Genomic DNA, 12,036 nt, shown 5'->3' with positions numbered 1-12,036 from the left:
GTTTTTCTTTAAAAATATATTTAAATATAGCATATGTACAGAAAAAAATCACTAATATAAACAACCAGCTTGCTTAATTTGTATAAGCTAAACATAAACAGCGAGTTCAATAAATAGAACATTATCAGAATACCATAATCTTCCCTTTAATCCCCCAATAATTTTTTAAGGCATAAGGTAAGATATTTTTCTATTGCTTTTTATGAAGTGCTTTACCATGTAAAGAATAAAGTTCTTAGGAAAGATGATCCTGGTATGAATGAAAGGATCTTTGCCCAGCAGGGAAAAGTTCTTTTAGTTTTAATAGTATTCTGGAGTCATTTCTTATGCTAACATAATACCATAATGCAGACATTTCTGTCTTCTGACATTTTTATTATCTCTGAAATAAGTGTACTCATCTGGAATTATTTTCCCAGAAAATATTGATTTCTTTTTAAAAACTGTATTTTTGGAACCCATTTATGTCACTGCCACTAAAATTGTTTATCCAAAGCCACAGAATTCATTACATATTATTAGGACAAATTTTTGTTTTTGTTTGTTTCTTTTTTGTCTTGCATATATTTATGATCACCACATCATAACTTCCTACTGTGTTGCATTTAAAGGATCTTTAAAGGGCTTAATTACAGCCACAACCAATACTAGCAATTATGAAGTTTTCCATTCAGGAATAATTGTTAAATCCACGTGAAAGATGTTTGCCTCCTCTTTCAGTAATTTAGTTAGGTCAAGGATCCCAAGTTAGCTTTTAACAAAGTTATTTTAGGCTACTGTTTCCTCACCAAACAGTATTTTGGTGTTCAGAATAAAGTAATTGAGAAATAACTGGGGAATATGAAAGATATTTTAATGGCTAAAAATATTAGTCTTGGGGGAGAATACATACTTGCTTGCATTTTGGCATACATTGAAACTTTAAGTAAAATTAGGTTTAATTTTTTAAAGGGGTCATATGCAAAGCTGATCATATTTAGGTTGTTAATGTTGAATGCTTTGAATATTTTAAGTAACTAATTATGTGCCAAAGGTACGCTGGGGGTAGACAAATGCTTTCACCCAGCTGTTCTGAGTTTTATAGAACCTTGAACTCCAGTGTCACAGAATTTATAGTGACAGCTACTAGCTATCAAGAGAATTTATGATTAATTGATAGTAGAATAATTGACTTAGATTGATTGGTAGTAGAATAATTGACTTCAGGTAGGGTCTAGAATACTGTACTCTTAAGTTTTTGTATCTTTCTTTTCATGAATACATTGGATTTTCAACGTTTTAAATGAAATGTTTTGGATATCACAAGCTCACTGATGTGGCAGTGAGTTTTTGCTGAGATACGATCTATCACCATTAAAAAAAATAAAACAAATGGAAAAAAAACCTTAACCAGGACCTATGCTTTTGGAATCAATTTTCTATAATTAGGTAATCCTGTATATTCCTAAAGCTGGAACAATCTAATAAGTTGCAGTGATTGAGATCTTATTTTTTTTCTCTTCCAATGATTATTTATGTAGCTAAGGTTAACTGGGTGGTTATAATTAATGCTTCACTACATCTTCCTACCTCCTACTTACGACCTGTCATATACATCCTGAAAATGCAAAGCACCTATTATTCCCATTTAAGTTTGAAAATATTTAAAATGGTCATAATGTCTCTCTTTTTGGAATTTCAGAAATTCAAGACTCCATGGAGGAAGTTTTTTACATCCATGCCAGTCTATGCAATAATTGTTGCAAACTTCTGCAGAAGCTGGACTTTTTATTTATTGCTTATTAGTCAGCCAGCATATTTTGAGGAAGTCTTTGGATTTGAAATTAGCAAGGTATGTAAAATGTATTCATATATAAATTGTGGATTACCTATGTATTTAAGTGAATACTAAATCCATTTGCAAAAATTTTTATCTTCTAATTTTCAGAGATTATTCATTTATTCATCAAACAAATAACTTCTAGGAAATAGAAGCAAAGTAAAATGTTTCATTGTCTACTGTATTCTATTGTCTGCTAGAATTGCTCTCTGGTACTGAGAATACAGGCAAAACAAACCTAGTTTCTGCCTTCATGGAACTTAGAGCCCAATTGGGGCGAGCAGCGGTGTAATCTTTTCCCTGTAAATAAACATAACTCCCTTTGAGTCTCAGGTCACAGACAATGTAACAAACAAAAAAAGTATTCCATTCAAATAGAATTGTACTTACTAATTTCCAATCTAATTATTCTTCAATGCTCTTAGAACTCTCGTCCAGCTACAAGATATGAGGATTGTAAAAAGAAAATCTGAAAACACTCTTACATTTTGTCCATTCAATCTATTAATTTAACAAGTATTTGTTGAACACAATGTGCAGAACTTTATGTGAGATGCAGAAATAAAAACATGGTTTCTGTCCTCAAAATGCTCACAGCTTGGTGGTGTAAACATGAAAGTAAGTTACCAATTAGAATACGGCATGCTAACTTCCACAGACATTTGTTCAGAGCTATGAGAATATAATCATTTTGAGATTTTCTATAAGGATAAAATGAACACAAAAATACTACTCTATATTTATATAGGAACTCGAAATTTAGAAACTACTCTCATATTCATGAACAACCTTTGCTGGTTGACCTGTTGAACAACAATCGTCATTTCTATTGAAATGATGGGGAAACAGAAACTAGGGAAAGCATTTAAATTGCTTAAAGACACGCTAGTAATGCACAACAAAATCAAGTTTAGACAAAGATTCTTTGATTTCTATTTAATTATCTTTACTATGCCATTCAAATTCAGGTAAATCATATATCCATTCAAGTATTTAGTGAGTATCTGCTCAATGCCATCTCTGTGCCAAGCCCTTTGCTAAGTCCTGAATACATTGTCTGTGCTGGCAATGGTCTTGCTATCTCTCTTCATGTCATTACATAAGTCCAGCTGGGCTCGCTATTCATATTCTATCTCTACTTGAAAGACTATCTGAAATCTGGGACTGAAGAAAACCTCAGTTTAGGAGTAGCTATTCTAAGAGCTCTTTTGTAATTCCTGTTTCTAAGGAAACTGTTTCCTCCATCCCCGAGAAGAATGGCTGCTTTAGACAGAGCTCTTCTCTCTAGAGCTAATCAAACATTCCAGGGTAGCCTTTGGGAACTCTGAGAGGTGTTATACTTCTCAACAAAGGCTGCTGGAGGTGTGAGTCCATTTTCATAATCTAGGACAAATATGATACTGACAGGCTATTAATAAAGCCAGTTCTCGGGGGGAGAGTGAGGAAGCCGACTGATGTTAATGAAACTGTGTGGTCATTTTGGTCCTGTAGCTCCAATTAATTGAGAATGCTTGAGTAAAAGCAATGGTATTTTGCAAAAAGTAATTATAAATCAACCAGCAGATGGGTTGATTTATTTCATTCATTAGTTATATTTTTAAATAAAACTGTGGATAAATTCACACACACAGATTGGTCTTCAGATACTAATTAGATTAGTTTAAAAAATTCTGACTTAGCTGAAAAAATTGTGTAGGAGATGATGGAGAACATAGAGAATTTGCTTTGGGTCTAGACTGACATGGCTTCAGATTTAAGTTCTACAACAAAGTATTGGTATATAATCTTAGGCAGAGTTTTGAATAATTATCGGCTTCAATTTTCTTATCTCTAAATAATGGTATTAACTTAATACCATTAAATAATAACGATATTATTTAAGAAGTGCAGCCAAATTTAGGTAAAGTAAGTAAAATATTTACATGGAAGGTCATTCTCTGCAACTTTAGTTAAATTGGGTATCCTACAGAAAAAAACACGAATGCAATGGCTTAATCCTCACTCTAAGTATACTGACTTAGTTCAGACAGCACCGTATATATAAATAAAATTGTAACATAGATTTTAAATCAGTTAACTATATAAGTTAATTATATTAGTTACTGAGATATACATATATATCATTATATATTGGCATAGGCTAATACAATATATATCAGGTAAATACTTTTTTTCATTTTTTAAAACAAGTATATATATATATATATATATACATACACACATATATATATAATTTATTATATCAGCCTATGCTTATATGTAACATTTCCAGGCCCTTGAAAATGGCATATCAGCGGGTCAGTGCTAGGATTAACCAGCACTTTCAAAGGTCAGATTATAGGGGCAAGCCAAATGAGAATAGACATCCATTCCTTTTGAGCTTCCTATTTAGGGGAGGAGAAGAATAGTGTTGGCTGGCTGTGCTTTGCTGCTATTTCTGAACAAGACGTGGATCAGATAGGATGACATACGATCTAGACTATGACCGAGAAAAGCTAAAAGAAGGATGAGGCAAAAATCGAATTACCTGGAGTTTCTATGAAGAATAAATCAATTACAAGCTCAAAAACATTTATCCTAGCCTTGCAAAACCTTAAAATAATAAGCAAACTTGTATGTGATTGACATGATCTTTAGGAAGGTTTTGATCATTTTGATCATGTGTCAAGTGATTACTCATGATAAGTCCCCAAAAGCCAAGAAGACCACTGAATAGCTCATAAACTTTTGAAACCTCTTTGGCTCTTTTGAGGTCAAATACAGAGTATATCCACATATTGTTTAAGAAACTAGGAGAGTCAATACCCTTAAATGTTATATCAATATGCTAAAATAGTCTAAAACTTGTCTCATTAACCCTGTAGGTTGTTAGCACCTTGCATTTTCCATAGTTCTTTGCACACCCTTTGCTGAAAGTGTGAAAAAATAACCATAGCTTTGTTCCTTTCTTATCCAAAGTAGTCAAAATGATTGTTCAAATAGATAGTAAATAACAGAGGATTTTCAATTAAAAAACTTTTCAGAGTTATTAAATACTGGGTCAATATGCAAGTCGTTTATGTGGACTTAGGCAATGTGGTTACTCCCAAACTTTTAGCCTGCCTTTATAAATGCCAAAAATACGCCATGTAATTCTATACAAATCCTAACATAGTGTCTTTCAGAATGTTTTTGTTGTTGTTCGAAGGTTTCTGTCTACACATTGACTGCTTGAAATATATTTACTCCATATTAAGAATAAAAAGCCCTGTACTTTTCTCAGGATGCTAGTCCCAAAAGCAATAATGATTTTTTTTTCTAATGTCAGTTTACCTGACATCTTTATTTAGGTACCTGTTGAGCCCCTGCTACATACCAAGTTTTGTACTAGACTAAGCACATTAATATATATTGTCTGATTTTATTTGATTTTTTCTTCTCATGGCAGTGGTGCTAAGCATAAAGGCTAAGAGCCCAGTCTTTCGACTCACGTAGAACTGATTCAAAACTTGGCTCTCACAATCACTTAAGTCTTCTGACTCTAAATTTTTTTTATTTAATAAGAACACTATTAAAATCATCCATCTGGGATGGAAGAGATCATTATATAGGCTGAACAGTTAACCTATTGTGAAATCATTTACTGTCTCAATTAATTATTACAACTCAAATCCATGGTTGTGATACCATACTATACACCAGTGTAAAATAAAATGGAATCTTTGTCTCAAACCTTCGATAATCTAATTGGAAAGACATACTTAAACACAAATTACGAATGCCAGCTGCCAACAATTGTTCTTCAAAGTATGCTTAGTAAAAAAACTTCCTTATATGTTTACATTCAAAGTTTATTAATTCCACGTATGTGGTAATACATAATTTAAATGCATTTTATGTATACTTACTGTCCCCGTAATGCTTAGAACACAGTGCTTTGTGTGTAAGTAACGGTAAAAATATGTGTTTAACTGATCTTGGTGGGTAAAGTTATAAATTAGGCTATTTAGCATGAAATTAATTCAGAAACTATATGCCACCATAAAAAATGTGATCAAGTATTGATATTTGACACAGAAAATACTTAAAATTGAAGAAATTATCTGCATTACCTGGGATCTTACTCTATAGAAATTATGTCTGTGCTATAAAACTCATGATATACATATTTAAAGTGCAAATATGCATCTTTCCCATATGAATTAAACATGAATTTAAAATACAGCCTCTTCAGGATGTGACAAATGTATTTTTCCTCTCTCTCTCACCACTTTTCCTCTCTTTCACTAAGGATGTATTTGTGCAAACACATTTAACAACATCAGAAGAGTTGATTCATACTCAAAATTTACTGATGCATTACATAGCAAAAAAAAAAAAAACCTTCTAAAGGAATCCAAGTAAATTTAGCTTTTCTCATTTATTCTGTGGAAGGCATTACTTTTTCTAGGAATGAGTAAGTGATCATTTGGAAAGAGTATTTTTCCTTCCTTTGTCCATAAAGATGTGATGACAGATTCAGAAACAAAGGCCATTAAATTGCCCATATTATTTACGGTTATGTCTATTTCTCCCCCTTCTTGTTTTTCATCAGGTTGGTATGCTATCTGCTGTGCCACACTTAGTAATGACAATTATTGTGCCTATTGGGGGACAAATTGCAGATTTTCTAAGAAGCAAGCAGATTCTTTCAACTACGACAGTGAGAAAGATCATGAATTGTGGTGGTAAGTACATAAGTGGCACTAAGGACATGTTTTTAGTTCAATCAGTTTAATCTACATGAGAGAATAACTTTTTCTACGCATATCAAATTACTTAGATGCAATTACATTTGTGCCTTCATTGTTCACTTAAAATAACTTCCTCATATTACATCAAATTTTTCATAACTCCTAGTTTTAAGTAACAGCTTAATAATGCCATTTGTGGCCAGGCACGATGGCTCATGCCTGTGATCCCTGCACTTTGGGAGGCCAAGTTGGGTGGATCACGAGGTCAGGAGTTCAAGACCAGCCTGGCCAATATAGTGAAACCCCATCTCGACTAAAAACACAAAAAATTAGCTGGGCGTTGTGGTGGGTGCCTGTAAGTCCAGCTACTTGGGAGGCTGAGGCAGGAGAATTGCTTGAACCTTGGAGGCAGAGGTTGCAGTGAGCTGAGATCACACCATTGCACTCCAGCCTGGGTGACAAGAGTGAAACTCCATCTCAAAAAATAAAAAAATAAAAAAATAAATAATAATGCCATTTGTATTTATTGTAACTAACTCACCTCTTACCATCATTGAAATTTTAGGTTGTTTTGGATGTTTTTCTTTGTTTGTTTTTGTGTTTTTGAGATGGAGTTTCACTCTTGTTGCCCAGGCTGGAGTGCGATGGCATGATCTCGGCCCACCACAAGCTCCGCCTCCCAGGTTCAAGCAATTCTCTTGCCTCAGCCTCCCAAGTAGCTGGGATTACAGGCACCTGCCACCACACCTGTCTAATTTTGTATTTTTAGTAGAGACTGGGTTTCTCCATGTTGGTCAGACTGGCCTCGAACTCCTGACCTAAGGTGATCTGCCCGCCTCGGCCTCTCAAAGTTCTGGGATTACAGGCATGAGCCACTGCATCCGGCCTGGATGTTTTTATTAAAACACAAGGAAAGCTTCATGAATCTCTAGGATAAATTATTATTATTATTATTATTATTATTATTATTATTAGTTTTGAAGATAGACTCTCTGAAGTGGAATTTCTAGGTCAATAAGTTGGAACATTTTTAGCAGTTTTGGCTCATTGGTAAAATTTCAAAAATTTCTGAAGAATTTCTATGTGTTTGCTTCTGAAGGTTTTGGCATGGAAGCCACACTGCTCCTGGTCGTTGGCTATTCTCATACTAGAGGGGTAGCAATCTCATTCTTGGTACTTGCGGTGGGATTCAGTGGATTTGCTATATCTGGTAAGATATATATTTTTTTCTTTATACTTGGGACATTCTGATTTTGACTGCTGATAAAAGACACATACATTTATCTTTTTATAGATATCTTCATATATATCTTTTATATGTTGAATAATAGTCAAATATTTCCACTAGAAAATGAAAAATTAAAATATTTAGAAAACATTTAGATTTGTTAATACTCAATTTCCTCCTAGACTGCTTTTTTTTGTTGTTATTAAGAAAACATTACCTCCTCTCTGTGGAGTGAACATCACATATTAAGTATTGGATAAGAATTCATATCTCATTCTATTCTCATTATATCCCCGAGAGAAATTATCACAAAGTAATTAAGCACGTGTTCTGTACCCAGTATATTTTAAGGAGTTGTGATGTGTGGTTCTATAGGCACTTACTTCTAAGAAGTTTAGGATGCCCTGAGTCAAAACTTATGTGTGTATTTCAGGTTTCAATGTTAACCACTTGGATATTGCTCCAAGATATGCCAGTATCTTAATGGGCATTTCGAATGGCGTTGGCACATTGTCAGGAATGGTTTGTCCTATCATTGTTGGTGCAATGACAAAGAATAAGGTAAGATGGTCAAAACAGATGTTTGGTCATAGAAGACAGTTTCTCAAAATGATAATCTTTTTGGAAAAGAGTTAAAATATTATCCTTAGCATTTTCTTTCTTGTCCAGTCACCACATCTCTGAGTGGGAAATATACATGAGGCTCAGAATACGGTATCTTTTTAAGAATTCCAAGAAAGTCCATTTCCCTAACGAATAAGCAATATGTTTCTCAACCCTTTTTGATAATTCTGATACCCCTGATGTTATAAAAACCCCTTTTGTCTCTAGCTTATTAAAATACTCAAGCAGATGTCTTCTGAGCTTTGTTTGTAAACCTCAATTCAGACTCCTCTGCAGTTGTCCAAAGAAGAATAATATCATCAGCTATTTGTACTTGCATGTGTATGCAGAGCTTTAAAATTCTGGTTTACTACAAGTAAAGAAACAAAGGAAATGGAATAAAAAGATAAGTAAATCAATGGAAAAGAAAAGAGATTAAGAATATTTTAAAAATCAGCAGACCATAGATATATTTGGAATTTTATTTCTAAACTTTTAGATTTAAAACATTAAATAATAAAAGTAATAGATTTACAGAAGTGTTATATAGAGTGTTTGCTTTACATAATCAGGACATGGATTTTCCCAAATATAGTGTTTTATGAAAACTCAGTGATGGTGCATTCAGAGAAGATGTTAGGCATTTAAATCATGAGGAGTCTGTTCTCACAGTGCTGCTTTTTGTCACTGCAGTCACGTGAAGAGTGGCAGTATGTCTTCCTGATCGCTGCCCTAGTCCACTATGGTGGAGTTATATTTTATGCAATATTTGCCTCAGGAGAGAAACAACCCTGGGCAGACCCTGAGGAAACAAGTGAAGAAAAATGTGGATTTATTCATGAAGATGAACTCGATGAAGAAACAGGGGACATTACTCAAAATTATATAAATTATGGTACCACCAAGTCTTATGGTGCCACAACACAGGCCAATGGAGGTTGGCCCAGTGGTTGGGAAAAGAAAGAGGAATTTGTAAAAGGAGAAGTACAAGACTCACATAGCTATAAGGACCAAGTTGATTATTCATAACAAAACTAATTACTGGATTTATTTTTAGTGTTTGTGATTAAATTCATTGTGATTGCACAAAAAATTTTAAAACACGTGATGTAAACTTGCAAGCATATCAACCAGGCAAGTCTTGCTGTAAAAATGAAAACAAAACAAACCCATGAGGTTACCATCAAGTGCAATCTGTAAAATTGTGAAGTTCCATCATTTCCACTCAAGTCATCCATTCTTGCATTTGTGACTTAAAGGTTGACTGGTCAAAATTGTAGAAACAAGTAGTTACCCACTGGATTCACATGAGCTAAAACTCATCACTATTTACTAAAGCACAACATATCATCCTACAAAAGTTAAGAAGCCAAAGCTACTTGATCATTCAAAATGCACTTATATATTTGTTACACTGTATTGCAAGATAGCACACAGAAGTTGGCTGCGTCAAGTAGAGGCGACATTTATTAAGTGAAAATCATGGAGTTGGGATATCTCTCAATTAAAGAAGTACATTGTGAACTATCAGCTACAAAGTTGTACTAAATAACTATTAGAATTGCATAATGTGAGCTATTTTGTTAGTCCTCAAAAGGAATATCTTGCAGTGTTTTCTATGAAATGCTTGGGCACAAACACTTATTTCTGTGAAAGATAACATGTAAATTGAGGGGTATGCTTCATGTTCTTCCATCCATTTACGTAACAGTATGAAACAGTTCACATTTCAATAAAATCAAACTTTTCATGTAGCATATCACATAACTTTTTTGCAAAAAATATAAAAAGAAATAAACTTCAATGTATTTTTTATTACAACTTTGTACTGGTTGTAATTTGCATTAGAAAAAAAAAGAGATATATACACCACAAAGAATCTAATAAGAAATTTATTATGGAGATATAGCCCTTAAAATGCAATATTAAGAACAAAGAAATAGAAAATGGTTTAGATATCCTTCTTCCTTCATAATTAAATACTATATGAAACTTGTGCCACAGAGCTATATATAATATGAAAAGATTAACTTCATAGAGATATTGTAAGTAGGTAATTTTATTATTTAAAGTCCTATTGAGAAATATTTGTCTTAAATATATAGGACAATACATTATATTAAAATGGTCTCTCTATATATATATCTATATATCTTATACATGTCCATACACAGAAACATAATAAACAATCTTCACACAAAACCAAAAATAGCATACACCTAATGTTGGGTTAGGGAATTGCAATTTCTACTTTCATAGAGTCATAGAATTTTAGGTGGGGAAGAGGCATTTTGCTTGTCATTTCTTAATATAACTCAACAAGAATTGCAACATTTGTGTACCAAGCAATAAGTGCAATGCATAAAATTTCCTGTCTGTATATTACCTTCATTTTGCTTGTAGTAGCTTTTTGGGTGGTTGGAATGATTTTATTTTTCTTTTAAAAAAGCTAACATCAGACCTCTTTATAATGTCCTAAAATTATGATAATACATTTCCCAATTCAACTCAAAATATTATTGGTGTATTTTGTCTATTCTGGATATTTGATCTGTTCATTGTATTGTGCTAGTGACTGGAGGCCCTGCTACTGCAAATATAAAACATAAAGTTTGTTTAAAAAATGCAAATCATTCTTTACCTTAAGAAAAAAAAAATACCCTTTGCTTTGTGCCTCAAAGTGATGTAATGTGATCACAGCTTTTGTTGTGTTGAATGAAAATATGTGGACTGTCATTTTGTTGCAGCAAAAAAGTGTTAATAAAATGCTCTATTTATCCTTTTTTAAAAAGCAGTGCATTAATCATACATTAATTTGGGTTTATTTAGTATTTAGCTTTAATGTGAATTTAGCTGGTGGAGGCCCCAATGAAGCCAAATCTAGGCTTCAAGAACAACAACCACCTTTTGAGCCATTGGGGATTTAATGAAAGAACACGGCATTCTTTAGATTGTGTGGAATGTGGTTCCATAGAATTTTAAATCAATAAATAGGTCTCTGAGTCAAACTCCAGATTTCAATGAGTTTTCTCACAACTGCTGCTAAGTTTAAAGAAGAATTTAGGAAAAAACTAAAAACAGGTCACATCAATATTACCACCTAATTTTAATTGCTCACATACCCTGTGCTAGGTAACTGTCCTAGTCATTTTTTGGTATAGGATCTCATGTAACTACACAGTGATCATCCAAAGTAGGTGCTCTTTTTATTCCCAGCTTGTAAATGAAGAAACAGAAATTCAGACAGTTTGGATAGCTTTATCAAGCTAAAATGGTATAATGACATTATATTATAATGTTTCAGTCAAACCAATGAGCAGTAAGCAAGCTTTATCAAGGCAGCCAAAAGAATGTCTTTGTCACTGGAATGGAAATAATTTAGCTCAGATTCCCTATCTTATAGATATGTAAAAGACAATAGGGGTAAATATGTATAGAATCTATGTATAGAATCTATAAAATCTAAGACTCATAGAACTTTACTGCCCAGAGGATTTAGGAGATGATTTAATTGATATCTGTTGTTGAATGAATGAGAACACTGAAGGCCAATAAAAGGAACAGACTTGATCAAGGGACACAGAGATTGTTATGGAATTGGAAAGAAATTTTGATGATTAGCTGTGCATTTATTTTTACTTTCTCTTTAAAGAAGGTTTCCATTTGAGTTAATT

At 33.1% G+C, this 12,036-nt stretch overlaps 1 protein-coding gene across 3 annotated transcripts in view; it reads left to right on the top strand.

Moving 5' to 3' along the window:
• Positions 1-12,036, top strand: part of SLC17A6 (solute carrier family 17 member 6) — a 137,786-nt gene that overhangs the window by 30,819 nt on the left and 94,931 nt on the right. For 2 of the 3 annotated variants that reach the window (XR_008511190.2, XR_008511191.2), the window contains exons 8-11: positions 1,682-1,831; positions 6,393-6,525; positions 7,631-7,741; positions 8,193-8,320. Coding sequence is in view for 1 of the 3 variants with exons in the window: in XM_024255409.3 (XP_024111177.1) it covers positions 1,682-1,831; positions 6,393-6,525; positions 7,631-7,741; positions 8,193-8,320; positions 9,056-9,391 (858 nt within the window). In the remaining 2 variants the exon portion in view is untranslated. Of the gene's footprint in view, positions 1-1,681; positions 1,832-6,392; positions 6,526-7,630; positions 7,742-8,192; positions 8,321-9,055; positions 11,043-12,036 lie in introns of those variants that run through there. The other variant, XM_024255409.3, reaches the window with a different exon arrangement.

The sequence above is a fragment of the Pongo abelii genome, chromosome 9 (assembly GCF_028885655.2).
Source record: "Pongo abelii isolate AG06213 chromosome 9, NHGRI_mPonAbe1-v2.0_pri, whole genome shotgun sequence".
In the NCBI taxonomy this organism is placed as follows: Eukaryota; Metazoa; Chordata; class Mammalia; order Primates; family Hominidae; genus Pongo; species Pongo abelii.
This window is presented reverse-complemented; position numbering and strand designations above follow the sequence as displayed.